The sequence below is a fragment of the Chaetodon auriga genome, chromosome 14, assembly GCF_051107435.1.
Source record: "Chaetodon auriga isolate fChaAug3 chromosome 14, fChaAug3.hap1, whole genome shotgun sequence".
NCBI lineage: Eukaryota > Metazoa > Chordata > Actinopteri > Chaetodontiformes > Chaetodontidae > Chaetodon > Chaetodon auriga.
In genome coordinates, this window is record NC_135087.1 from 13,159,046 (window position 1) to 13,186,533 (window position 27,488).

The following is a 27,488-nucleotide window of genomic DNA, read 5'->3' on the forward strand; positions in this document are numbered from 1 at the left end:
AGGGAGGCTGAGGACTGGTGAGCATCAGAGCCACTGTGCAGGAGGAAACAACTCAGATCCAGGAATACATCCTGAAGATGGCCCCAAAGTTGAGCTGCCAAGTGAATATCTCACACAGCAGAAACCTGATAACACAGAAGAGGAGGACCAACCATCATGGAATGACAAGGCCCCTCACGGTATGTACTACCGCCAGATAGAGGAACTGGCTGATATCAAGAAATCCTACTGGTGGCTGGAAAAGGCTGGACTAAAAGCACAGAAGCATTTATCATGGCTACACAAGAACAGGCCCCCAGTACAAGATCAACTGAGGCAGGGGTCTACCACACATACGTGTGTGTGTGTGTGTGTGTGTGTGTGTGTGTGTGTGCGCGCGTGTGTGTGAGAGAGAAAACGGAGTGACAACCCGATAACTTTGTTTACATGCCCACAAAAGTCTTCTTATGTTAATGAGATTATGGCAGGAAATCAGATGATGCATTGTGAGGCTACAGCCGGTTTGCATGTGATTTGCTCAGTAATCAGCTTTTCCTCAATAACCCCTCAAAACCCTGATGTGAAGTTAGTCACTTTTCCCTCTAACAATTATTTTTCACAATCACTCCCTGCTGCCTTAATCTGGTCATAATTATTAGCATGTACCTATGTCCCCTTTTCCTTGCTGTATTTCTCACCATGTTATGCTTATTGCAATATTTCCAACAGCGCGTGAAGGCAGCGCATGTCTCAGACAAACGTCACAATATTTACGTCATAATTATTGTTATGGTAGCCAACAAAGGAAGGGGATGTCACACTTTTAATCTACATCCGATGTATTGAAACCATGAATGTTTTACACGTTGAACAGAACAGCCCGGTAATAAACACATCTCTCATAAATTCAAATGCGTGCTGATATTTCCTGTTTCTGTAAAGTGTTAATCTTTTAAAATTGGGTGTTTGAGCTCGGATACGTGTCTGTTTACGTTAGTGTGTTGCTAAGCAACGGCGGAACATGTCAACGGCTGGGCTGAAAACAAGCGCTTCAAACGTCTATGTAGGTTATGTAAAATCAACCGATTTGCTGGTACAATGTGACTTTTGACACAACCTGTGCCTTAGAGTTGATGATATAAAGTGTCTCTGCTGGATTTTCTGCCAGCAGAGATCTTTTCCCGCCACAGTTATCAATCTCCAGCAGCTTCTGCGGGTCGATATAAAATGGCACCAAGCTATGGATCACTTGTCAAGGAGGCCATCGCGTTGCTCGATAAGTTCAACGCTGGCAGTCAGTGTTTAGATGACTTCATGGAGGATGCTTCGAAGGATCTGCAGGTAAGCAGCCTCACGTTAGCGTCCTGATGCTGCCTGCGCTCGCACCCTAAAATCACACGTGCCGTTTGTTGCAGAACGTGGACGTTCTGCGTAAGAAGTTCATACTTGATGTCGTTTCTGGATGTGTTGAGCACAAAAAGTTACTGGACGTGGTTATCAGCGTCTTCTATGGCCAGAATGGGAAATGGCTGTCCAGAGGTGATCGCAGCCAGTTTGTCGGTAAGTAAAAAAAAAATTGCAAAATCTAATCCAAATTTTACTCTGCATAAAACAAGATCATCAAGATCAAGTCATTAACGTGTTTCTAATGATGCGTTGTTCTACAGTTATCTGTTACCTCGCCACATTTGCTCTTGATGGCATTGGATTTCAGCGTTTTAGCCACATTGTCAAATCACTGGACGCCAAGAGGATGCAAACAGTAAGAAAGTCAGCGTCAGTAGTGTTGTTGCAGCGGAAAAAGCAGCAATCAATAGCGCTTTTACTGTCCTCTGTGTTTGGCTGTAGTTCCTGACTTTCTTCCTCACGAACCTCACCACGTGGATACAAGATGAGTGGAATAAAATCTATGATGCTGCCTATGTGGAGAAACAGTGGATTGGGCCCCTACTGAGGTGAGAGGAGTAAAGGAAAACATCTTTTGAGCAATGGATGTTATTCTAAAGACAGGCGGTGAAAGCATAATGTATGACTATCCGTCCTTTAGGTGGCGCCCTGAGATCGATATTCTCATGGAGCAGCTTGCCGTCAAAATATCTCGCGGGAGTCAGGTCGAAAGAGCTCCAATTAAAAGCACCGTGCCCCAGGAGTTCTCTCTCACCAGGCCTAAATCTCCACGCCTGCCTATGCCTGAGCTCATCCCACAGCAGGAAAAATGCAAACCAGTCAGTCTCTTTGACAGTTATATACAATATTTCAGCCAACAGATGTATCCTTTAAAGAACAGAGACGAGACAGGCCAGTAAGCTGTATATCAAGGCTGTGATGGATGCGTAACTCAAAAGGCATTTGTTTTATAGGTACCAAGTAGCACATACAGGGCCCCAAAGGAGAAGCAGAAGATGGAGGAGATCAAACAAAAGAACCAGCAAAAGACTGAGGTGCAATGTCTGCTTTTACCATGATCATCAGAAAATGGCATATGTAACAGTTACTTAAAAGCATGCGGAAAAATGAACTGCTCAGTTAAAATAATTCTGTTAAAGTGGTAAATATGATTATTTATTATATCAGCAGTGCTGATACCAGCTTACACGGCTGTAATGTTTTTCTCCAAAGGAACTGCTCTATGAGGCAAATATGAAACAGTTCAGATGTGCAAATCCACAGAAGTCTGAAAACACAAAGGTAGGGGCTATTTTCTGTTTGGATATCCAGAGTAATGTTATTGACTCGTGTCCAAGCTTACTTATATAGACAGAAGAGGGATCTGCCCTTTGCTGCTTCTCCTGAGGTTTCATCTTATTTATGACTTTGGGCTGTTGAAGTAAAACTGACATGACTTGGCTACCTTAATGCTCCTTTCCCTCTCACTAAATTCCAACATATCCCTTTAGATAAGTCAGTTCAGAGTCAGTTCACACCTCTGAAGAACCATCATTTCTATTGCAGAAAGTGATATCTCAGATAAAAGCAGACTACGATTCAAAACTCAAGTTCAACTCATTTCACTCATCCGGACCTCCTTCCAGTCTTAAGGTGAGATTTAGTTATTCCAGTGGGTCGGTCAGTATGATAGTGATGAATATGAGCTCATTTTCTAATTCTGTAAAGACTAACAGCTGGCCCATCAAGCTCAACAGTGCAGCCATCCTGAGGCAGGGGGCGCTGTATGACCGCCAGGTGGAGGAGGAGCTGCAAAGGTACAGAGCTGCCATTGCTTCACCTGTTTCAGGGGGATTACACATCACACAGTGCTGGAATGAACTGCACTGCCACTTACTACCTGTTGCACATGTCACCTATACCGTGTTGCACATGATTTTATGGTTTCATAGAAATTACTTGCACTACCTGCACCTAACTCAACTGTTTAGATTGTTTTTTTACTTCATGCCACTTGCACTACTTACATGTATTTATATTTTTTGTGACTTTTTTATGACTATTTGCACTTCTGGTTAGATGCTAAACTGCATTTCATTGTCTCTGTGTTGCACTCTGACGATGACAAGACGTTGAATCTAGTCTAATCTAATCTAATTTAATCTAATTTAATCTAATCTAATCTGATCTAATGTAAAAACTATTTGAATCTCAACAACATTAAAATTCTGCTTTTGATAATACTTGTATATTATTTCTTCTAAGGTCTCTCTTGCAAGAAGATGTCAGCACAAGCCAAGAGTCATTTCTTTATGTTTGTACCTGTGACACAGAATGGAGCGTCTGGCCGAGGGGGCCCGTGAGCCCTCGTCTTTCCTCCGGTGGCAGAAGGAGATGCGTGAGAAGGACCTCCAGGAGGAGCTGGCCAGTATTGAGCGCAAGCGCCTGGAGGGACGCATCAGTTATGAGGAGGCTGCTATGGCTCGCACACGCGTAATGGAACGCAACCAGAGGGCTGCTCAGCTGAAGAAAGAGGAGGTGGGTACAGATCACTCAACAACTGATTTAAAACTTATTTACAGAAGATTACACAGCGCTTTAAAGTGAGTAATTAGAAGGGAAGGAGACAAAAGTGTGGCTGTTCTCTGCAAACACCCTTTAAAGAAGTCTCGTTAAAGGGATTTGCAACTAAGCTTGGAAAACGTGTTTTTTCTGGTGGTTGCTTTGTTGTTTCCTGTAGACAGCTCAGCTGATGAGGAGATACGCTGAGAAAAGGTTGCAGGACGAAAAGGAAATGAGAGACTTGGTGCAACAAGTGGCAGAAGGCCACAAGAACTCCAAGACAGCCAAGGAGAAGCTGCAGAAATTCAAGCAAAGTATAGGTATGCCTTTGACATCACGTGTGATTCAGGGATCATTGTTTCCTGGTTTCTCCCTTGTCCTCATCAATTTCATCTCAAATCTCACAGTGAAAGAAGTCTCACAGCAAAGTCGAGAGCTCCTTCGCCAAGCACTGGAGGAGGCACAGGCAGAGCTCAGCAGGAAGTTTGAAATCATCCTTGAAATCCGCGCCATTGAGTCCCTTCCTCACATTAGAGTCAGGAATTTTGACGACACAGCGGTGAGTGAAGGAGCGCCTGGGTGCTGTCTCACATTTGACACGCTTTCACGTGCTTCCTGTGTCACGGTTAATCTGTTGTCCCATGTCAGACTGCAGGCCACGAGCTGATGGGAGAGATGTCGCTGGCAGAGCTGAGGGAGCGGCTGGCCCTCCTGAAGGAGGCGCAGCAAATAGAGCAGCAGGAGAAGCGGGAGCGCATCCTGGAGGAGAAGCAGAACAAGAAGCAGCTGCTGTTAGAGCAGCTGGACACCATCGACCTCCACAGGAGAGCGCTGGCACAGGCTGCTGCCATCAGGTCAGGAAGAACATTCGGCTCTGACTTGATCATGATAGTAGGAAAATGTGGGCTGAAGCACACACTGTAAATACACGCACACACACACAAATATCATCATCATCATTTCATTTGCAAAAAGGACCAATAACATTTTAAAGCCAGTCTCCCAGTCTCATCATTAATATGTTGATTTTCAAAGACCAAATCGTCTTGGGACCTAGTGCAGTGTGAACTTAATCTATAGTAAAAAGACATGGTGGACGCCCGGGTGGGTTGCCAAGAGCTGCTTTCTAAATAATTAGAATGCAGTGCGGTTCTCTTCTTATTGCCAACGACTGCCATCCAAGTTTTTCTCATATAGTAAATAACGACACGTTTTAAAAGCATCCCCAGTTATGGACTTAAGGGCAGAATTATAGACTACATCAGGAGGCTGAAGAGTGCACATAGATGACATCACCGTAGTCCATAACGGGTAAAAAGGTGGACTGGACGATTGGCTTTGTGCACTTCTGGGTGACAAAGATATTTATAAAAGGATCCTCTTTCCACTGGTGTCCCATTAAGAGTAATAATATTCAATTCGGTGGAACTGTCAGTGTTTTAGAGCACACACATACCGCACACAAACACACACACACAGGTTCATGATGGGTTTTTTGGCACGTTGCAGGCGAGAGGAGAGGAAAGCCAGGCTGGGTTTTCAGCAGGCGGTGACTCAGGATGAGAAGGTTTTGGCTCTGCAGAGGAAGCTCGAAGAGAAGCAACAAGAGCGCCAAAGACTGAAGCAAAGTGAATGTGAGAAGACGGGAGCCTCTGAACAGGCAGCGGGGCACACTGTCAGAAAGACAGAGACACACAACAGAGTGAGTGCGAAGTCCGAAGCAGAGACGTAGCCTCCTGACTCTTCTCAGTAAATCAGTTGCAAGCTCTGTCTGTTTTTGTCAGCGTCGGGACTCTTCGTACTCGTCGCAGTAACGCTCCCCGATCTGTTGCAATGAAAGCGTGGGATGATGTCTTAATTTGACACATTTTGCGTTTTGAACTTGCTGTAAAAATGTTTGATTTATTTCCATGACTGAGATGATTTGTTTTTCTCTGTCATTCCTTTTGGATTCCCTGTCAGTGAGATTATCCAGGACTGCTTATCTTGACTTAAATCTACTCCTGTTAACTGTTGCTCTGAGGTTTGTTATGTACAGTAAACGTCCCAAAGTAAATTCCACCCACCTGTGTGTGTGACATAAAAAGGGAAGTGAATCTTCAACTTGTGACTTGTGAAAAAAAAAATTCCCTTCCCCAAAACAACGTTGGTTTTATTTCCGTGGTTTGTGTGTTTTGGTTACAAGTTACTGTACAAAATGTCACCGATCATTAGTCAGGAATCAAGATGATGCACCAGAATCATCTGCTAGAAAACACCCACTGCAAAGCAGAACTACAGCAAGAATAGCACAGAAATGTGACAGCAAACCTGTATAACTTGTATTTTTAGAATGCAATATCAGTTGGGACGCTGTATACAACCTAAATAAAGCAGGAGGTGATCATTTACTTCTCCTGTTTCATCATTTAAAAACACTATAAAGACAATATATTTAATGTTTGACCTCATCAGCTTCATTGATTTTTGTAAATATCTGCTTATTCTGAATTTGAATACGCTTCAAACAAGTTCAGACATGATTGGGTGTTAAAGGTGCATCCTGGAAAGGCTCAGTTATTCACAAGCAAGGATGGAGCGAGGCTCACCCCTTTGTGAACACATGATCGCATGAAGGATATTAATAGATGGGTTCAGGAACACTTTGTAAAACTGTCCCACCTTTTTTGGTATCTGGATGGTACAAATATTCCATTTTTGTGGGAAAAAATTGGCCTATTTATAATAGCACATAGAAAAAAGTACAATGATATCAATAGTAATAATGTTTTCTGTATAATTGATATGATACAACAACTGTATCAGGAAATATTATTGTTTTAAAATGAATAAGTAATTATTTCCTTATTGTAAAATTCACGTAATGGAGTTTTTGGAGCTTTCAGTCACATCCTGTGATCTATCTATCTATCTATCTATCTATCTATCTATCTATCTATCTATCTATCTACAGACCAACATACAGCGGGCAGTGGCGCCCCCGCTGGCTGTTCCGTGCAACAACAAGAGATTTGCCTGAATCCAGCCCATTCTGCTCAGTTTTCCCCTCTAAAGCAAAATCACATGATGTGTATTTTGTCATATGATACTGATGAGAGGACTGAACCCACTGCGAGCGGGCGTCACTGGCGTCCTCCGTGAAAAACAAAGGCAGCCCGACCACTTGTCAGGGATGAGATGCTGTAGCCTGACATTGTTTGGTGGAAGCGCTCAATAATACCTGGAGGATGGACTGTCGCGGAGTTGTGCCTGCGATATGCGCCGCTTGTCTCATTGGTAAGACATTCAAATAACACTCGGAAGGGCGCTGTAGGTCTGTTGTAGAGGCTTATTGTGCAGTAGACACAGTATGAAACGCGTTGAAATCTAATGCATGCTGGAACATAGACTGAACCTGGACATACTTTCTAAAACTGAAGTTCATGAGTTGCTGTACTTGTGGTTGTTGTCAAGATGGTCTCAGTGGGAACTGATTGTAATTTAGGCCCTGTTAAAATAAAGTTTTAGCATTAAAATCTGCCCCTTTTACACACAGACTTCACAACAAACCTTCTCCACATGGAAAATGACTATAAATTGAACGCACCGGCTTGTTTCTACGGTGGAATTAACACCTTATTTTAGATTAGAGTATTTTGCAGGAATCTGTCTGTAGGGACTTTCTTGACATTTGAATGGGACTTCCAGCATTGCAGCTTTCCTCTCGGCCAGTTGAACAGAGGCTCCTGTCTAAAAGTTTGCGAGAGAAACGTTGCCAACCCAGAAGAGACTGAACCAGAGAAATCACATGACCCCCTTTCTGAATAATTGCATCCCATGAGGAGGATGGCTCATATTCAAGAAAGCACTTAAGCACATGGCTAATGTGATTACTGCCACAATATGAGCTCTGTTTTGCTGATGTGCTTATACCTGCTGCCCCTGCTTCCCTCAGTGTTTAGATAATACTGAATGGTATACTTTAGATTTTGTGCAGTGATTTAAGATGTCGTGATAACACAGCTTAATGAAGAAGCCCTCTAAGTGTGTGGCAGCACCCTTCTGCAGTGCTTTTTGTTCTGTTTTTCGTGCCTTTGTCATGTTCCTGAGGTCAGATCCATGTTCAGTACAGCTCTGAGGAGGACAGAGTTGAAGTATAAATTTCTCCAAACCAAATTTCTATATGACAACACAAAGATGAACATCTGCTCAGGTGATCTGTATTTTCATGCATTTGAACATGTGAAGGGGGGCCTCCAAAGCAAATAACCTTAGGCCCCAAAAAGGCTTTGGCCAGCCCTGTTAATCCTGCTTAATATTTGGATTTTTTTTTTTTTTTTTTGCTTCCACTGTTTGTATTAAACATTCAAGATTAGACTACATACACCAAAAACCACAAAGAGATTTGAGCAGGTCAGCTGCAGGTTAAATCAACATTTCTCTGCCTTTTATGAATTATAAGCCATATTTTTAAATTATATTTGGGGTATTTTATTCCTTTATTACATAGTTTATAGCAGAGAGATGACAAAAAATGGAGAGAGAGAGAGAAGGGGAACAACATGCAACAAATGTCCTGCATAGGATTCAAACCAGGGACATTACAAGACGTGGTCAGACCCTTAAGCCCCAAGGCTACCAGTACAACACTGATCTTTTTTTTTTCACTTTCAGGCAAAAGAAATAGTTGAGTCTGCATTGCAGCCCAGTGTCAGTCCACTACCGGACGACAAATCTGAATCCTCCGGTGTCCTTGTCTTGCAGGCGTAGTGCTGAGCCAGACCACACTTACGCCTGCTGTGATGAACACCACTCTCATCGAGAACGTGACCAGTCTGACTATAACTCCCGTGATTCTCAGCACCACGACCACGGGCTGCTTTGCCTTCAACACTTCTACTTGTGAGCCCTGTGCACCAGGATCGCAGTACGACAACAGTGAGTCAAAGGCCGTGTCGTCTGACATGACTTTTTATTTTGTGTGATGGCGGATCAGAGAAACATTTGCTTTTTGATGTTACCTCGTTCTTGTCAGATACTTGTCATGTCTTTAAGCATGTAAGAATGAACAGTACATTTCATTGAAGAAATGCTTCTCTATCCCTCCCCAGGCACCTTGCTGTGTGAGTGCTGCTCCGACCCCGGGCTGTGTCTATTTCCTGGAGCCTGCCTGCCATGCGCCAGAGGTTTCTATCAGCCTCTAGCTGGACAGCAGCAGTGTCTGCCCTGCGCCCGCGGCTCCTACACAAAGTAAGGACTTGGCTCATACAAGCACATTTACTTCTTATGGTATTGGCAACTCTCCTGTCTACTTCACTGGTAAAGCTCTTGTGTATTTTACACGACTGTACAGTTTCACTGGAAGTCCTTTTTGTCAGCCCTGCCCTCCTGGATCCTTCAACAATAACACTGGCAGTGACAGTTGCACAAGTTGTTCACCAGGTGTGTTTATTTAGCTGTAGACTCACAGTACTGTTGTAAATCAGTGACTAATGTTATGCTCAGCAGTATGCCAACTGTCAGAAATTAGACATATACATGCAGTGATCTCAACACAGTTTCATGTAGTGTAAAACCTGAGAAAACAAATCACATGTGTTTTATTTTCTGTCTGCTGCTTTCAGGTTTCTTTTCGTCGAAGCAGAGTTCCACCTCATGCACATCGTGTGCACCGGGAAGCTTTTGCAAGTAAGTTGCACTTGATTGTCACCGGGTTTCTATTTCTGTTTCTGTTGTTGCTCGTAACCAGGACCCGGGGATCAGTGCGGAACTTTCATCCAACAGCCAGATCCAACATCACATGCTCTCATCCCATGTTTCTGTTGCGCCCACGCACACAAGGTTCAGTTACACAGTCGCTGCTTTGATTAATCAGCAGAGTGTCTGAACGTTTCAGTGGCATGTATAATCACGTCCCAGCAGACGTAAATGGTGCTTATAGAACTGGACATGGAAATATAACATGGCGTGTAAATTCAGGAGCAAGATGACCATCATCAACCCCTGGATTTTTGTGTCGCTTATCCAGGTTTTAGATACGGTGACAGCATGCTAAGGGACTTCAAGGTCTCCCAGGGGTGTCTTGAGGATTCCCAGGCTAGATTAAATATGCAGTCATTCCAGTGTGTTCTCAGTCTGCTCTGGGCTCCAGTCCCAGTTGACATACCCAGAATTCCTCCACACGGAGACGTTTTAGGGGCATCTTTATCAAAGCAAAAGAGGAGGAGTGAGAAGACAGCAGTTAATCTGAGCTGCTTCTGCATATCTGAGCCCACACACCCTGAGAAGGAAACTGATTTTGGGATCTGGTAACAGGGATTCAAAGCTCATGACCACAGTTAAGGTCTGGAGGGATCCATTGGTAGATCAACAACTTCACCTCTAGGCTCAGCTCTTCTCTCTGGCCTGAAAAGCCTCTTTCCTTCACTGCTGCTGTCCACCAGCAGGTTCTTGGCCTGTTACCTTCACAGCTTGCTTTCACTGACTAAAACATACTGTTTTTGGCTCTTGGACATCATGCTCAATCTTTGGTTTTATAAGCTTTCGCAGTGAAGTATTGACATTGCTGTGGATTGTTATTCAAACACTTGCTTGACCTTTGAAATGACAGACGTACAACAAGCTATCGCTCAAATGTTTGTTAGCACTGTGAAACCAAGCTGCAATAGCAGCTTTAGACTAAATCACCTTTGGCATTTTTCAAAAAAATGGCTCTAAGTTACTTGTGGTAACCATGAAATTCGGGAGTAGCTTGTCCACTTACAGTCATAAACAAGTGTTCTTTCTCCCTCTGACAGCTCATCTGGTTGTCCTCAGTGCCAGACATGTCCTGGAGGGACAGAAGCTCTACAAACTGCTGCCAAAGACTGCACACCATGCCGACCAGGTAATTGACATCATGCAAACTTAAAGCTGCAGGGCCCTCTTAAGCAGTGTTTAAGAGTACTGCAGCACATAATAGAAAAAGGGGATGCAAGAATATCCATCTCGGTCATATCTGGTTTTTGAGCAGGCATGCACAAGGCCCCCCATCAGACTATGTGTCAAATCTGCAGCAGTGGCTCCTTCCAGATCCACTGGGGCCAGGAAAACTGTGATGTGTGCCCAGAGAATCACTACTGCCCTGTGAGTACTGTGCTGTCACACTCCGCCTACCAAGAAAACACAAATCTGTGTGTGTTGTCTCGCATATGTTTGGTGACAGAGCGTGTTGTGCCCTCAGAGTCCAGACGTGAACCCCATTCAGTGTCCCAGCGATGCGTTTTGTCCAAAGGGCAGTCTGGCTCCAGGCTACTGCATGGAGACATTCTTCCGTAAAGCAGGGGACACTTGTGAACTGGCTCCTGTCACTATTGCTCTTTTAGTTATTGGAGGAGGAGGTGAGTAACACTGCCGGACGACATGAAAGAGTCATTTATGTTTTTAGTGCAAATGAAGAAATGTTCAAATGCAATCTTGTTTTTATTAACAGTTCCTTTAAAAGTATTGCTTTGCTGTCCAGCATGTTTTTGTCAGAGCTTCTGTTGTTATGCATGTTCCCTTTACTAAACACCGTGCTAAAGACATTGGACTTGCAGTTCTGCTTTTCAAACTGATTACCTTTAAAGCTCACAATCTTCAAGCTGATCTGACAACACGCAAAACAGTTTCTTTTAAGTACTGATAGCTGGTGTTTGATTTAGGAATGGTGCATAACTCCATTTTGATTATATTCGGCATGCCTTTTGTCTGAAGCTTAACAGAGCTTCTTTTTTTCACTTATAAAAGGAAATGAGTAAAACTTGAATTGTCAGAGAGACTCATTGTGACCCTTTTGGTCATTTGGCTTCGTTCAATAAGACTTTTCTTTTTACTCACTGGAAACACTGAGACCACAAACAGGACATAGATTGAATAAAATATCACATATCAATGTATGTAGATGGTCATTTCCTGTAACAGCCTCTGGTGTTTCTCCCTCTCTCCCTTCAGTGGCCCTACTCTTCATCATTTTAATGGTACTGCGTCGACGGAGGGACATTGACGGAGAGCTGAATGCAGCCCGAGCTCCGTTATTACACAAGGAGCGACCTCAGGGTCGATACTATGGGATGCCCTGTGATGCAGAGCCTGTATATGCTGGCTGGTGAACCAAAGGACGTCAGCTTAGCTCCATAGTCTCCATATGGGCCCCATTGACAATCCACCAGCTTTGGTACATTTGAATATATTATTGAGAACAGAAGTTGGCTCTTTCGTGGATTCTTGTAGTTTGACACTGTCACAGTTGTTCCGCTCAGAGATGAACACTCCTTTTGTAAACTCGCTTATTGGATTAAGAGAGGTATGCTGGAACAGCGATAACGAGATGTGTGTCTGGATTGGCTGAGAACCTCTCTCTCTTTTGAAATGCACTTTTTTTTTTACAGAGATAATTGATTTGCTGTGCACTTGTGTGTTGGTGTGTGCCTCCATTAGCTTGTGTAGTTCTACAGTTACAGAGAGGTGTAAACTGAGGTTGGTGCCTTGTGTTTTTTAATGAACATCGTGCTCTCTGCAGATTCATTCATACATTTGCTTAATGTTTATCATCTACTTTTTTAAGGTTATATTTGTATGTTTTGAAGGAAAATGAATAAAATGATTAACTGGAGCCTGATTTCTTACTCTTTCGTACTCACTTCAATTGTATTGTAAACTTAAAATATTTTTAAGAAATCTATGTTACAAAAATATTAGCTCTTAATATTTGAGCTCTTATTGCCCTCAAATAACGCTGGATGCCAAGGTTTTACTGTGCATGTCAAATTTATTGACCAAAGACTTTAATGGGACAATGGTAAACTCATGCAACCATGAATATTTTGAGCTTTTTTCTTCTTCTTTTGGCATAAATCATGCCACTATACATATTCTTTGAGGGCAGCAAAAAGGTCAAGAGTGTTTGAAACACATGGAAATTGCAAAATGTAACTTTGATCCAAAAATGTCCTTTTTTAAAAAATGTTTATTGGTATTTTGGCTGCAGATCTGATTTTCTGTGATTTGCATTTTGAATATCATTCTGGATTTAATGCCCCCTCTTTTTGTAGAAGCAGTGATATCTGCCTGTTAATTGGTTTGTCACAATATTTAAATAATAATAATTTAAAGGAAAGCCTAAAGCAAAACTGTGGGATGCTAAAACAGCACTGAGAGGTTTATTGCACACTATACACCTTTATTACAGCATTTTGATGTGTCATAGCAGTATATGCACAGGTGAAATTAATAACATTAAAGCCTACATTCCATTTCCACATCCAGGGCCATTGAACTGTCCACCTATGTTTTTAGCCGCTCCTCTGCATTTCCTGCTCTGACAAATGAAAATGTCTGGCATAAAAAAAAATGTCTGTTCAGTAGTTACTGCAAGGTTTACCAGACTCTAGGAAAGAGAGAAGTCACGCTAACAAGACTGTGGTTAGGTCCCACAGCAGTCAACAATTCTTTCCACATCTGTAAACATCCAACAGGAGCCTGTGACAAATGGCAGATCTCAGGATTAGATAAACAAGTTTACAGAGTGTGACGACCATGGAGAAGAAGACAGACACAGCTCTAAGCTGCACACAAGACTGTGAGTTAAAGTAACACCACACACAAAGTTGCCTGGAATTGTCTGTTTCAATCTATTTGAGATCTTTTATTTAAGTAAAAATAGGAAGTCCTGCATTTAAATAATTTTATTTGCTTCATATACTGTTTATTACAGGCCTTTACCAATGCATCACATTTCTGAGCTCATCATTTATCTATGTATATGTGGCTGTCAAATAAACACAGGGTAGTGGGATAAAAATTATAAATAAGTAGAAATTAAACTATTCTCTCCAACATTTGGTCTGTTAGAAGCATACAAACAGGACATGTTGAAGTGAAGTACAAGTACCTAAAAGCTGTAGTTTTCAGTGTATTACAAACAGTCGCTAAGTGGCGGTACTGCACCGCCTCGTATTCACTTTGGATGCGACAAAATGAAGTTTGTCCAAACCGAACTCCGTAATTACGTCAGCATTCAGGAGGAAACATGGCGTCCGCCCTTGTAAGGAGGGTGTCTGGTGTGTACCAACATTTTGACATTCGTACTTTTTCATTTCACTCTCGTCATTCTGTAAATGTTTAGTATTTTATCCATGTTTAATGTACCGAACTAATGTTGGAGCCTTTGTGCGTACGTGTAGTTTGTTAACGTAGATAATGGCTGAGGTCGGTACATCAGCTAACTAGCAACAGTGCTAGCTTGCTCTGTACTGTGACTCCTCTCGTGTGATTTCATGTTGTACCTGTGTCTGACAGGGCTGCTGAGGCCGTTGTCTGTCTCGCTGTGTGCCAAGACACCACAACTTTGTCAGCTCTCCAGCCTCATCCACCCTTCGCCTCTTTACAACTCTGCTGCAGCCGCCGCCCGCGCTCCTCTGCGTGCGGCAGTGTGTCAGACACCCCGGTACAACATCCTACAACGGTAAAAGACCTGAAGGAGTCCTCTTCATGGTTGTCAGACTGCTGTCAAGTGGATATAGATAACTATCAAGTGCATATAGATAACTAGTTATTGTAGTCACCTGATAGTAACCTAATATCAACACATACTGAATGTTTCCATTTTACACTCAGTCTGTTATGTCAGGGACCACGAATTATGCTATGTTTACACATTAGTACTAATAATTGGGGATTAGAAACTGCAGTGGTGCAAAAAGAAAAGACTTGATTCAATATTTACTTCATGTCATGTGAAAACTAGTTTATGTGATGATTGAAAAAGTGAGTGAAGCACCATAACCGAAATTCTATTTATGGAGTGAGAAGTCACCGAGACCGATGCATCAAAACCTGAGCAAATAAAACATGTGACATGATAAAATGCCGTTTTATGGAGTGAATTGAACCTTCATGTGCTCTTTCTCTTCTCTGCATTGTTGCAGGGTGTCGGCACTTGTTCCCAGTCTGACTCAGCAACCAATCAGAAGTCTGACGTACTACAGCGTGAAGAAGGCGAAGAGGAAGACTATAAAATCTGTGACAGATAGGTTCATGAGGCTACATTGTGGCCTTTGGATCAGACGTAAGGTACGAGCCTCTTACTGATTTACTGTCTTTTACACCTTTAAAACACAAGTGTTTCCAAGCTGACCTCTTGTTCTCCTGTGCAAACAGGCTGGATACAAGAAGAAACTGTGGAAGAAGAGCCCTGCCAGACGAAAGCGCCTGAGGGAGCATGTATTCTGTAACAAAACACAGAGCAAGCTTTTGGATAAAATGACAACCTCCTTTTGGAAAAGGAGGAACTGGTATGTTAATGATCCATACATGAAGTACCACGAACGGGTCAACCTCAAAGTGTAATGTGCTGACTCATGTAGTGATCTCCTGTTTTCTGTTTGAATATCATGTAATAAAGTTATATATGTAACAAAGTCACATGTCTTAAATGATCCTTTTCTTTTAGATGCTCTTGTGAGATCAGACAAAAACCAGACAAAAACATTGACACAGAATGTTTTGCTTCATATTTAATGGCTGTAATTTGACTGAAACAGAAATATTTAACGTATTAGAATGATGAATTGCCATAAAACATAATGTCATCACTTCACTGCTTTTTGTTTTATAATTCACAATCAAGTTGAAATTTAATTAATTTGACATTCTGGCCTGCCAGAACAAAATTTCTTGGGGCAGTTTGGAAAAGTGGTGTCTCTTCGAGCAAAGTCCAAGAGGTTAATTGATCAGTTACTAAGACATGTTATTCATATACGTATCTCTATATCCACCGTGTGTATAGTCATGACATTTTATATTCTTCCCACAACGCAGCCGAAAATCATAGTTTACCAGCAAGGCATCTGAAGAGGCCAACAGCTTCACACAAAATCATTTAAGAAATCCAATTTTCATACAAATCAATAACAAACATCATGCAATGATGAGTTTATCAGTCTACGCACAAGTCGACAAATCTGCTACTTAGCAATGTGTTTTTTTCTCCGTTTTACTTTGCATGAATCTTAATGGGAGGAAATCACCTCCAACACTAACACTGATACTACTAATGCTGAAACACATAATCTGATTTTTTTTTTTCACCATTTATCCATTAAAAGGACATTTCATGTGCATAATAACAAGTGTATCTACAACATCGGAGTGAATGACGTGTAAACAGAACAGTTGTACCTGAGAAGCTTTTGTTTCAAACTTCAAACCACCGTAAATGACAGATACAATGATGAAAACTAGAAATCAAATGCGCAAGTCAACCCACCAACGACCAACACAGTGATATTTTGTGTGAAATGCTGCTAAGATTCAGGCTCAGTGAATAAAGTACAGGATGAAAAATTACAGTGTATCACCACGCAATATTAAGTTAAATGTAAGTTTGTAAACCCGCAAACCAATAAAGTCGCTCTAATGAATTCCTTAAAGATAAAAGAAGCAAGAAGAAGGTAAGATCGTTGGATTTAGTGTTGCTCAGTGAACAGCAGAGCATTACACAGTGATTTAAAACATGGAAAAAGAGCCATGTTCATATACAGTAAATATTTACTTATGTTATATATTCTATATCTGCTACAGCTGTAACATACTGTATTCCTCATTGGCCTTAAATTGTCAATTAAATGACAAAGCGTGCGTACAAAGTGAACAGTAGATTGTCGAGAACAGTCCGCTCCACTGAGAGAAACTTGGTGGTTTCTTCCATTAGTGATGCAAATGTTCTTACTTGTTACACAAGTAATTATTTCTTCACCACAGAGGAAGTAAGCAATAATGATAAAGTTATTGATGATCACATTCAGCTACTAATTTGTTCTGATCATTGCTTTGTGTGTGTGTTGTTTTTTTTTTTTGGCCATTTGAGAGCAGTGATTCTAAACATAGTGCAAAGTGATTGTTTAATGAGAACATAGTTGTGTTGTAAATACTTAAATCATGTGTGGAGACTTTCTGTTTTTTCATGTCTCTTTCTTTAAGGCTTTAATCGAGAGGTAAATAACAGAACAGTCTGCCGCTGCTGTCTGACCGCAAAGGTAGGTTGTCTTATCTCAGAATATGCTTTAGGGTAACTGACTGATTTCTCAATACTTTGATATGATAATTAGTCAGTGCAGAGTTATCACAGATGCTTCTCAACAACAGATTAAATAAGGGTAAAAACAGCCGTGCCACACATTCTCCAACAGCGACCGTGTCTCTCTCAATGCCAGCTGTAGTATTCAGTGACAGTACATTCTGTTTAATAAACAGCAGACTAATGATGGGAAGACACACATGCAATTGCCTACCCGAACCTGATATATAAAAACAATCAAATCAGAAAAAAGAAATACACACAAACTGTACAGAAATACATGTTCAATAACCCACAAACTCAAAATGTCACTATCAGCATGGAGCCCATTCATTCATTTGTTCTACCTCAATGTCACAAACCTTTTTTTTTTTTTAAATCATGAGCCATGAGCTATATACTTAATATCAAGGGGTCATCAGAGGTCACTTTGGTAATACCTTATTCCAAAGCAAGGCTGCTTCAGTCATGTAGATTTTGGCCATTCAGTATTTTCACGTCTTGCAGCAAAGGCAGCTGGAGTAGTCTGTAGGACTAGTTTCACATGGCTTCATTGTTCGAAGAAAGAGCACTCCTGGATCTTGTGAGAGGCCTTAAGACTCTAAGAGGTGGCTGGAAGGGGTGGCACATGAGGAGAAAAACAAAGAAGAAGATGTTTAGTCAGCTAATAGCTGCAATGAGTTACACACTATCTAAATATGGCTGGCATTAGTTTGGATTTTTAATATCATCAACAAATCCCAAGGTAAGACTAACAGTGTTAGTCTGTCTCTCAATACCTCGCCTGAGAGAAGGAAGGTGTTTTGGAAACTTTGCTGAAACAGGAATAAAGAGTGTATTTGTATAAGCTATAGCAGGCTTTGGCTGCACAGACAATATTTGTTCATAAGATTCATTGTTTTGTTTTGTTTTTCATGGAATTTGCTGACAATAAGAAAAATTTTGAATATTATCAGTGTTATCCTTTAAACATGCTAAACAAACTGACATTAGATGTTGAAATGGATTAATGTATATTCATCCATTCATTCATTCCAGCAACTGATTATGCATAAAAATTACATCAAAAGTAAAAGTTGTTATGAGGGGTTGAAATACACTGAAAGGCAATCCATGTCAATATTTTCCCCATACTACATTTCCAAACAAGTGAGCAATTGCAATCATACAAGAGCAAGATCACGCATTCATTGGAACTAAACAACTAAAGTTAATACATGATTCAGCTCCATCAGTGCAGAAATCCTATTAGCAGCCAGACACAGTTGCAGAAGTGCTGAACCGTGTTAATTTATTTAGCTACACAGCAGTCGAAATTAGTGACTGGGTGAGTAGATCACCACTCTCAAGGGGCAGTTACAATCAGGCAGCAGCTGAGCAGCCACGTTGACAAAGGGGTATACCTCAGGAGCCTTCCTCTTAATCAGCCTGAGCTGTGGAGAGCTTGATGCTGCCTGCACCCCTATCCCCACCTCCTCAGGCTGCTCCGGAGCCGGAGGAGTGGAAGGTGGAGAGGGTGTGGAGGGTGCGGAGGACTGAGGTGTCAGTGAGGGCGTAATGGCTGTGGACTCAGACTCAGAGGGTGAATTGCTCTGGGAAAGCAACCCCTTTGGGTCCCATTGGTCCAACCCCAACACCTCATACTCAGTCATGTCAAAATCCTGTCCTGTGGTGTGAAAAGAGGTCGGTGGAAGCGATGAACAACACGTAAATCCCTGTCTCTGGTCTATGGAATTGAAAGCCAAGCACTTTTTGTGTATCTGATTTTGCCCAGTGGGGATTTTGAAAGTTCATATCGTAATGAACTGTCATTCTGCAGACCACGGAGCAGAGGCTGAGCAGCCTAACGAGCCTGTTTGTGTGAAGTTTCCTCTGTTCTTCTTTTTAGTGTCTGCAGAACTGTGTCCACCCAGGGCATGTTTTACGTAATGCAACATAGTATTCATTCTTCATATTGTCAGCAAATCCCTTGAAAAGATCAAAACCAACGATGACTTGATCCTGATCATTTATCCTTCATGGTTGTCCAAGAACTAAAAAAAACAGCCACACAGCTGCACTGGGTGACATGTTCCTCCATTACCATCAACATGGGCACTGAATCAATTCCACATGCACCATTCCAGCTGCCATATATAACTCACTACAGCACTAAATGTGTGTTAATCCGTGGCAGAAAATAGTCCCCAACAAATGCACTGTTCCTACAGTGACCAGCTGGTTTAAGAAATGACTGAGCTTTCTTAAAAATGAAATGTATTTATGACCTGCTTTAAGAGATTTGCGTCCTCAGTGGGAACCAGCGGGGTCGAGGCTGAGAGCCACAGACTGGGTGTGGAAGTCAGGAAACATTTTGAGACGACCGTAGTTCATTTTGGTCTCTTAATGGGATTTGTTGACAATAAGAAAAATATAGAATAACACCAGACTTCCTTTATGTAAGTGAGATTGCATAATTGAGTGCAGTCATTAAACAACAGCAGCTACGTTAAGAATATACTCAAATACTAACAGAAGTAATCTCAATTCCTTGTTTGATATAAAGGTTGGTTGTCCGCATGCTGCACAGGCATTTCGGTCCAGCGTAAACACTTGTGTCTAAATGTTCTATCTAAATTTATCTACAAAGGAATAATTATCAGCAGAAAAAAAAACATACACCCAATCCAGATTAAAACAAAAAACAACTGTTTCCACATGATGTTAAACGAGGAACAAATCCCTCCAGCTACATGTGAGTTTTTAATCACAGGATGGTTTAGCCTGGCAGCCCTGTGAGGCCTGACCTGCTCCAAACAGGAAGGCAGGACTGAGGTTAGGGGGCCACTCAGGAAAGCAAAGATACGAAACAATATCTGTAAGCTTAAACAAGCTTGAACAGGAAGACAGAAATCTGTGTTATAATCTGCTTTACACAAACTAACCAGACATTGTTATTGCATTATAATGGCGCCATTACAGCCAATGTTCTCTGTGAGCAAGCTGTATGCTAACTGAGTTTTACGTGTGCCTTTATAACACCGTTAGCTTGGTGGAAGAAGTCAGCGTCAGTAATGTCGACTCACCCTTGTTGTAGCTCTCCGACTTGCTGCGCATCATAGGTCTGGTCCGATGCTGTGCTGCTGCAGGCTGCGTAGTGCCAGGGCCGGCGTTAACGGGGTCAGACTGATAGGAAGACAGATCCTGCATGCTGAAACTCCTCAGTCTGTCTGACAGGACACCTTGGCTCTAGAACGGGTAACACCAGGTATTCATTTTAGCGTCAGCAGCAATGCGAGACAGCGAGAGGATGGATCAACTTTAGGGGCACAAGATGAAACAAACAAACATTCAAAGCTTTATTCAATAAGCCTGCTTCATTATGTGAATAGCAAACAACATAACAGGCTTGATACCCTTATCCACAATGACCCTGTGCTGTACCCCGTGGTCAATAGAAAACAAAATGCCCAGAGTCTGCATTACCTTTGTTGCAGCCATGACTGCAGCTGTGGCTGCAACATTCAGCCCTTTTCTCCCAAAATGCATCAGTGTGTCATAGCTTTTGTCCTTGGCTTGGCCGATATAGTCATCGATGTCCTGAAACAAGTGCAAGCAAAACAAAACAAGACACAAACACAGTGTCTCTGATTGTCACCATCAAACTTGTTTAATGTGCTGTGTTGATGTTTTTTTTTTCTTGGCTGCATCTTCATTTAATTCTGTGTCTGTTATTGTCTTCACCAACTCACTAATGTGTTTCCCGACACAGACAGAAGAGGGAAAAGGAAAGCAGAAATGTAGGAACAACATGACGTTTCCTGTATCCTGCCTTGCAAACACATCTTTAATAGCTTAAGTGGAAAAGTGAATTGGCACTAGAGCGCTTTTGTTCTCCAGAACGCTGCAAAGCTCAAATTCTATTAGTCACAAAACCACACATGCTAACTTCGAGCCTCGACTGAGTATTTTCACCCAAGCCCTTTCATGAACAACACCAGTGGAAATGAGAGGAATATCCAACAAAGGAAGGGTCTTCACCTTTTCTTTTGAGGAAAGCGTGGGATGGACAAACTTCCTGTATAGCACACTGGAGCCTTTAGTGTAAGGGGACAGCAGCCACACCACAAAGGCTATCTTCAGTTCATAGTAGAAGGGAAGCCTGCAATGAACGCACAGAATGATGGAGCCACTGGTGCAACAAAGCACAATGAAACACAAGCTTGGCATGTCAGTGACAAAATATTTGATGTGATATAAACACAACAACAGCAAAGAGGTGAACTAGATCACTCACCAGCAAAGAAACATGTCTGTAAATACTTCCACAGTAGTGAAGAGGGCAAATATTATCCAGTACATCATCCATTTCACCTAAAATATAACAAAACAGCAAAGGTTCGGTAAAGTAGCTACACTCAACACCTTTAGAGACACATTTATGAGGATGACACTGCCTGATATCATTTCATAGCTAAAATACAAACCAAATACTCACATATTCTTTCACATCTTTCGACTTCACAGCTTTATAAGATGAGTACGCAGGGTATAGTGTACCAAACACAAGTCTACAAGACAAAAAAAGTCATATTTAACACTGCAGTCTGGCAAAATGTGCCCAAATAACTTCAAATCAAGACATTTCAAATGTATTAAATCATGATTGTGGACAATGGATCACGGATTCAGCAGAGATTTCAGATTAGGTTCTTGAAAAATACCTGGGCTAAAATTTCAAATGCATTTCTCTGTCATCTGTAAATCCACGCTAAGTTACATTTTTACAGTGCAGTTTTGTGCATGAGCCCTCTGAGTTACGTAAGTAACTTGATGGACAGGTTATCAGGAGAGAGCAAGGTAAATCGGGAAAGGTGCAACAGCTTTTCCCTTCCAGAAGGAAACCATTAAATCACGCACGCTATGCTGGACTTTTGATTTGGGCAAACAAGCTGTCCAGGTGCTAAGCTTGTGCAGACACGAGGTAAAATTAGCTTGCATGTGTTTTTTCTCCCTTTTCTTTTCTATTCGTGTGCAGACACCTGTGCTGTGCTGCTGGGTGCCCGGGCAGAGACGGGACCCTGTGCTACAGCCAGGCAACAGCTGTGAGCTCGACCTGATCAAATTACTGACCCACATCATGTTGCACCTCTCCGGCCTGGCCAACTAACTGTGCTTCACCAGAGTGAAGAAACACAAGGACACCAAAAATAAACATATCATCTGTGCGAGCCGCAGCCTGTTAACCGTCCTGCTGGAGATCGGACCCAAAATGACCCACACAAGCAGGTTGTGAACAGCCAGCGCTGAGACACCCCCATATATGCAATAAGATCTTGTAATCTAAATTTAATTGCCTCACTATTTTGAGGCTGGGCCTGCTGTTCGTACACTCTACACCGTCTGCAATGGCGCTGATTCATATTTTGTGCAGGTGAAAAAAATAGCCATAACTTTCACTAATAAATGTCGCCATCTTGCTCAATCTCATTTGAATTCCTTGCCATAAGGGAATATATCGGGAAATTTCTATTATTACTTGAATAACTCTTGCATTGTAACCTGAGAGGGCTGACCCATCCCTTTTGTTTTTTTTTCTTTCCAATATGGGACATCAACAGAGAATACAGCTCCACTCTTTGACCGCTCCTGTTGTTCATTCAGGCACCTCGCCACTCTGTGACATTTAGGTTTTTGCCACTGAAAGACGCCTCTGATTTCTGAATCTGACTCATGGTATCATCTCATGGATGGTGACAGATCATTCTGCACATCACGTCACCTCTTTGTCTGTAATTAAGAAGCAATTTGATGAACACAAAGAGTGCCAGGCTTCTGTGCGCTGCCAGCCTGTTCGGAAAACACAGAGCAGGCCGAGCTCAGCATTCCTGCTGAAATGGCAAAGTACAATCCCGAGGTTTTCCGACGGTCCCTCAGTCAAAAATTAAGCGACCGACATCTGCTCTCCTTACATACTGGCGTCTGATTCTGATTAAATATTAGACAAATCTGCGGGGGCTTGTAAAGCGCACTGCTCCGGCACCGTCAGTGAGCGCCACAAATACCCTGTCCTAGAATATGAAAGAGCATATTGCGATGAAATAATAAAAACTGACTTACACCACAAGTCTGGAGATGATCCAGGAGACCATTGCGCTGGAAAGGCGACAGGACGCGCTGTCTGCGGGGAGGAGTTTCCTCCAGATGACAGGCGCGTCCAGGCGGCTGCGTCTGGACGCACACAGGCAGCAACGTGATGCAGGACAAACAACGAGAGGACCAACTCTTATCCATAGATGGCAGTGTTGCATAGGATAGACACCTCAGATATTCAGCACGCAGGGTAGATAAAGATGAGTCCTCTTGTTTACTGGATGTGATATGATTGTACGCGTTGTCTGTTTAAGCGATCTCTGTCGCCTAGATGTTGACACTGGCCCCATGTTCAGGACAGGGCCACGATATTACAGTAGCTACTGTCACCTTAGTTGATCTTACACTTTAAGGAAATAAACGACAAGATCATTGACCTTTCACGCCACTTGCTGTCATTGAATGAATAAATTGCGTATGAACTTAACATGTTTATGCTAAATTTACATGATGAATGACCTTTAACGGCAGAATTCAGTCTCCACTCTGTGAGAATTGGGGCAACTATTAACTACAGGATAAAAATGTAAGGAGAGAGATTTTGCCTGGGAATGCAAATTCCTAACCCTCTGGTCACCAAACCTGAGAAAACCTGCTCCATTAGAGCCACAGTACCTTTGTTTTGTCCGGGCTCTGGCCTACATACTGAAGCCAGAGAACAGAGACAAGGTTTTGTTACAGTACACCGAGGCTGAGGGAGGACTGAGGCTGGTAGAAATCTAATCCTTTTGTCCATTCTGAAGCCAAGATCTGGCTTCAAAACAAGGGTGCCCAAAATGCGCTGCTAAAACGCTTGACAAACCTTGTCCTTTTTAAAAAAAAAAAAAAGTCTCTACATACCAACATAAAGTATCTGTGCTCCCATCATCTCACAGGTTAAACACCAAAAGATTTGTGAATCATACCTCCAGGACCTGATTATTGGTAGACTGCAGAATGATGAACAGCTGTGCTCTCCTGTATCTCTTGACTGTTTGGCTTCAGAACTGTTGAGCAAGTTGTTTTATCTGTCAGACAGGCATTTGTGTCACCAGAGCTAGATTTTCTGTGCAGTACAGTTTCTGACCTGCTGAGTGGGCTGTTGCAATCGGACAGGTTCAAATTTCCCAAAAAGCTTGTTCCTGATCAAAACAAGCCTTATAGTAGTGTTTACTGTTATAGAGTAAGCTGATGTGATCAAGAAAAAAGGTCCAATACATTCTTCTCATTGGCAACGTTTGTTCTTAAAAGTTTATTTCCTTATTTTTCTCCATTCACATAGAAAAATTATACACACAATACTTCCACAATACATATGTTCTGCACTAACCAACCTTTCCATTTCCTCTGCATGTTCCTGCTGAGAAGGAACTCAGTTGTGATACAAAGTCAAACATCTAACGAGCTGAATGTTAATGCAAAGAAATGGGTTAGGGCAGTACGCGTGCATTTTTCTGATGAGGGTACTTTACATGTATGCCCACATATAGAATAGATACATGTTGACTGTACAGAAAATTAACTATCAAAAGAAGAATCCACCCATCACGTCTAGTGTTTCAGATAATGTGGGCTGGTTACCAGTAAACAGAACAGATGGAGCTGAGAAAATGTATCCTAACAGATTAGAACAGCTGCGAAGTAGTGATCTAGGATGTGATTTAAGTGCAGGTTGGCTTCAATCAACAGTTCGTTAATCTTTTTGGATCATAAATACCCAAGTACCTCCACCACCAGTCCATAACTTAGGACAGAAGAATATGACGAAGCACTGTAGGCACAGTAGGCTTTTCATACTTACATTATATACACTCTCTTAAACCTTCTGTTTGACTTTGGATAATAAAGACTTACCTGGGGTTACCCCCAATAATAAAGAGACAAAACGCAAAAACACATTTTCTTCTGGCTGAGTACACCAAATATTCTATAAAAAAAAAACCTTTTAAAGACATCAACTGTCATAGCACAAAGTTAACCCCAACTGATTATGTGGAATAATAATTTTAATATGAAGCGGAAAGGATGCTCAGTACTGTAAAACCTGCACCAGAATTGTCCTTATTGGAGTGAGCAAGCTGACTTTAACATAGCAGTGACAGTTCACCTTAGCTCCTCAGAGCTGCCAATCTTGACTGCATCGCTTCAATGTCCTCCTCTGACTCATCCTCTGAAGCTGCAGCCGCTCCAGCGGGCTCCATTTCAGGCAGGGCATCTGTGACTTTGCTCGGTGCTTTGCCAAGGGCACCTAACGAAGCACACAGAACCATGAAACAGAGTTTTCGGTATTCATAAATAAATAATGAGGTACTTCAGGCTTAAATTCTTCCAAAATCTAGGCACCAAAACAGGCTTGTAACAGTATTGTGATGATTTAGTTGAACAAATCTCTTCACCTGCTGTGATCTCAAAGAGGATCTTGTCAACTTCCTCCTCCGCTGCTTCCTCCATCTCCTCTTCATCTTCCATGCTCTCAAATGTGTCTTCCAGCATTTCCTCAATGATTCCAGCCTAAAAGATGAATTTATGATTGAGTGACTTTTTTTTATAAAGAAATAATAGTAGATGGTGCTTGGAGTCAGTCACAGTGTTCTGTTTCTTGACTGCAACTAAATTGTATCTATTCATGTTGGACATTGCTGCTGACCTTCATCATCTCCTTTGATAGCTCCCTCATGGTGGCCTGGATCTCTGGGATTTTCACCAGGTTCTGCATGGCTTTCATCACCTCTGTGCTCTTCTGCAGGGCCCCGGCTACACGCACTACAGCTAAAAAAAAACACAAATACTTTCCCTTCACTGACTGTGCAGAGCGGAACATTAAGTCCTTTGATAAAAGAGCAAACTATTCAACAAAGACATGAAAGAATTTTAGATTAAATGAATTTTCTCCCTCTCTAATGACCCAGTTGCTGTTCTCCCAAACTCACCGAGCTGATTCTTCATGCTGAGCAGCACAGAGTTCATTTGAGCCCTGGAAGCGTAAAGTTTGGTGACAGCTCGTTTTGACTGAATCATCTCCTTTGCTAGAACCACACACACATCCTTCTGGCCCTTTTTTGCAGCATCTTTGATGGATCTTTTAACTTTTTCTTGTTCTCTCTGAATATCTGAAATGGAAGGGCAGGTCAGTACATACAACACAAAAACAAATACAACTGACTGTAGTGAGTAATAAAATTCTAGGTATGGTAGATCATTGACTGTCATAAAATTACATAACACAGATTTACCATCTTCTTGAGTCACTGCCTCTAGTATCGAGTCATTTATACATTTATGCTAAAATTATTTTGTTTGACATTGATCTGGTCAACAAGCCAATGGTTAAAATCAATGTTTTTTTTAAAGCAAACGGTCCTTTCTCTGTTTTGATTCAATATATTCCAGTTGAAACTAATGGGATAGAAATTAGAGACCGTGAGACAACATTAAAGCAAATGTATAAACTTTTCAATACAATAAAAATTATAAGCCTTTTTTTAAAAAAGTAACTAAATTTACAAACTTTCAGTGGTTGTGTCCAATGTTGACTGGTTCTTACCTCGAATTTGTCTGTCAATCGCTCTCATCTCCTTCCTGATTTTCTGAGACCACTCCGTGATCTGAAATGATATATTATTACAAACTGCACTAACATTGCCTGAACAGTGACAGTAACTTCTGTCATCTCCATTTCAGCATAGCGTCACATTAGACTCAGGCAACGTTTAACTTTAAACAGCTAAACCGTATCAATCCCTATCGTCAGCTTACGCGAACAAATCAGTTTGTTTACATTGGAGCTACTGACAGCAGACCAGTGTTAGCTTGTATGCTAACATGCTAGCTCTTCTTTACAGAAACCAAAATAAAACTGGTTAACGAGTCATATAAACGTATAGCATTTAACACGTCACAAATAACGACCGTTAACGTCGGATACTATTTCAGGGACTGTTGGCTCATTTTAGCTAGCGTTAGTTAGACTGACGTCAACTGTTCACTTAGCAAGTAGTAGCAACAGATTGGACGAACTAAGCAGAGTTAACTGACAGCTAACGTTAGCAAGGTTAGCTACAGGCGCTGTCGGCTTTTTTTTTCGTCTTACTACGGACAAAACTCTCAAAGACAGTCCTGGTCATCAGCAGTCACTACTCACCAGCTCTTTTGGTGGTTTCTCCGGTGTTCTGCCGAACAGCCCCATAGCGATGATTGAGTTAAATGACAAGCTAACCTACCTGACTAATACTAGCTAGCTAGCTCAGATTGTTCAACTAGCACTTCCTGTTCTCGCTTTGGCCCCTCCGGTTCAGAGCGAACATGAAGGAACATTCAGTCCATCTGGTCCTCATCAAGGAAACAAGGACAAGTGTTCAAGGAAAGTTGAAATCGA

General features: G+C 41.8%; 5 protein-coding genes across 6 annotated transcripts; 3 read left to right on the forward strand and 2 right to left on the reverse strand.

Moving 5' to 3' along the window:
- Nucleotides 1–1,000: 1,000 nt before the first annotated feature.
- cfap99 (cilia and flagella associated protein 99) lies at nucleotides 1,001–6,064 on the forward strand. Of its 2 annotated transcripts, XM_076748979.1 has the most exons (14): nucleotides 1,001–1,320; nucleotides 1,395–1,539; nucleotides 1,647–1,741; nucleotides 1,828–1,934; nucleotides 2,027–2,204; nucleotides 2,340–2,420; nucleotides 2,599–2,667; nucleotides 2,932–3,018; nucleotides 3,094–3,182; nucleotides 3,699–3,903; nucleotides 4,106–4,247; nucleotides 4,335–4,486; nucleotides 4,576–4,781; nucleotides 5,437–6,064. In XM_076748979.1, exons 1-14 carry the CDS (start codon nucleotides 1,207–1,209, stop codon nucleotides 5,657–5,659), a joined length of 1,893 nt encoding a protein of 630 aa, XP_076605094.1. In that variant the 5' UTR covers nucleotides 1,001–1,206; the 3' UTR covers nucleotides 5,660–6,064. The 2 variants fall into 2 exon arrangements, with proteins under 2 accessions (XP_076605094.1, XP_076605093.1); XM_076748978.1 differs by having other exon boundaries at nucleotides 2,932–3,182; nucleotides 5,437–5,747.
- Nucleotides 6,065–6,889: 825 nt separating this feature from the next.
- On the forward strand, nucleotides 6,890–12,542 carry LOC143331725 (uncharacterized). The gene is made up of 9 exons (XM_076748853.1): nucleotides 6,890–7,203; nucleotides 8,671–8,844; nucleotides 9,018–9,156; nucleotides 9,260–9,348; nucleotides 9,531–9,594; nucleotides 10,704–10,792; nucleotides 10,919–11,031; nucleotides 11,129–11,285; nucleotides 11,878–12,542. Exons 1-9 carry the CDS (start codon nucleotides 7,155–7,157, stop codon nucleotides 12,033–12,035), a joined length of 1,032 nt encoding a protein of 343 aa, XP_076604968.1. The 5' UTR covers nucleotides 6,890–7,154; the 3' UTR covers nucleotides 12,036–12,542.
- Nucleotides 12,543–13,931: 1,389 nt separating this feature from the next.
- On the forward strand, nucleotides 13,932–15,348 carry mrpl35 (mitochondrial ribosomal protein L35). The gene is made up of 4 exons (XM_076748921.1): nucleotides 13,932–13,985; nucleotides 14,224–14,389; nucleotides 14,853–14,997; nucleotides 15,085–15,348. The coding sequence occupies exons 1-4, from the start codon at nucleotides 13,955–13,957 to the stop codon at nucleotides 15,271–15,273; spliced, it is 531 nt and encodes a 176-aa protein (XP_076605036.1). The 5' UTR covers nucleotides 13,932–13,954; the 3' UTR covers nucleotides 15,274–15,348.
- Nucleotides 15,349–16,754: 1,406 nt separating this feature from the next.
- Nucleotides 16,755–23,201, reverse strand: reep1 (receptor accessory protein 1). Its single transcript, XM_076748923.1, has 8 exons — nucleotides 23,102–23,201; nucleotides 21,480–21,552; nucleotides 21,279–21,355; nucleotides 21,023–21,143; nucleotides 20,468–20,581; nucleotides 20,068–20,230; nucleotides 18,406–18,668; nucleotides 16,755–17,614 (listed from the first exon to the last, which is right to left on the reverse strand). Exons 1-8 carry the CDS (start codon nucleotides 23,131–23,133, stop codon nucleotides 17,543–17,545), a joined length of 915 nt encoding a protein of 304 aa, XP_076605038.1. The 5' UTR covers nucleotides 23,134–23,201; the 3' UTR covers nucleotides 16,755–17,542.
- Nucleotides 23,202–24,332: 1,131 nt separating this feature from the next.
- chmp3 (charged multivesicular body protein 3) lies at nucleotides 24,333–27,404 on the reverse strand. The gene is made up of 6 exons (XM_076749512.1): nucleotides 27,255–27,404; nucleotides 26,658–26,718; nucleotides 26,044–26,223; nucleotides 25,761–25,882; nucleotides 25,510–25,624; nucleotides 24,333–25,361 (listed from the first exon to the last, which is right to left on the reverse strand). The coding sequence occupies exons 1-6, from the start codon at nucleotides 27,297–27,299 to the stop codon at nucleotides 25,222–25,224; spliced, it is 663 nt and encodes a 220-aa protein (XP_076605627.1). The 5' UTR covers nucleotides 27,300–27,404; the 3' UTR covers nucleotides 24,333–25,221.
- Nucleotides 27,405–27,488: the final 84 nt, after the last annotated feature.

Coding starts and splice junctions, on each gene's coding strand:
- reep1 (XM_076748923.1), bottom strand. CDS start 23,133: ATGGTCTCCTGGATCATCTCCAGACTTGTGGT. Junction 20,582..21,022: donor CGCTTTCCTCAAAAGAAAAG/GTGAAGACCCTT, acceptor CACTTGTTTCAG/GACATCGATGACTATATCGG. Junction 17,615..18,405: donor TTAAGAGGAAGGCTCCTGAG/GTATACCCCTTT, acceptor CACCCCTTCCAG/CCACCTCTTAGAGTCTTAAG.
- LOC143331725 (XM_076748853.1), top strand. CDS start 7,155: ATGGACTGTCGCGGAGTTGTGCCTGCGATATGCGCCGCTTGTCTCATT. Junction 8,845..9,017: donor AGGATCGCAGTACGACAACA/GTGAGTCAAAGG, acceptor ATCCCTCCCCAG/GCACCTTGCTGTGTGAGTGC. Junction 11,286..11,877: donor TTTAGTTATTGGAGGAGGAG/GTGAGTAACACT, acceptor CTCTCCCTTCAG/TGGCCCTACTCTTCATCATT.
- mrpl35 (XM_076748921.1), top strand. CDS start 13,955: ATGGCGTCCGCCCTTGTAAGGAGGGTGTCTG. Junction 13,986..14,223: donor CCTTGTAAGGAGGGTGTCTG/GTGTGTACCAAC, acceptor TGTGTCTGACAG/GGCTGCTGAGGCCGTTGTCT. Junction 14,998..15,084: donor GCCTTTGGATCAGACGTAAG/GTACGAGCCTCT, acceptor CTGTGCAAACAG/GCTGGATACAAGAAGAAACT.
- chmp3 (XM_076749512.1), bottom strand. CDS start 27,299: ATGGGGCTGTTCGGCAGAACACCGGAGAAACCACCAAAAGAGCTG. Junction 26,224..26,657: donor GATTGACAGACAAATTCGAG/GTAAGAACCAGT, acceptor CTTCCATTTCAG/ATATTCAGAGAGAACAAGAA. Junction 25,625..25,760: donor TATCAAAGGAGATGATGAAG/GTCAGCAGCAAT, acceptor TTCATCTTTTAG/GCTGGAATCATTGAGGAAAT.
- cfap99 (XM_076748978.1), top strand. CDS start 1,207: ATGGCACCAAGCTATGGATCACTTGTCAAGGAGGCCATCGCGTTGCTC. Junction 2,205..2,339: donor AGCAGGAAAAATGCAAACCA/GTCAGTCTCTTT, acceptor TTTGTTTTATAG/GTACCAAGTAGCACATACAG. Junction 3,904..4,105: donor CTCAGCTGAAGAAAGAGGAG/GTGGGTACAGAT, acceptor TGTTTCCTGTAG/ACAGCTCAGCTGATGAGGAG.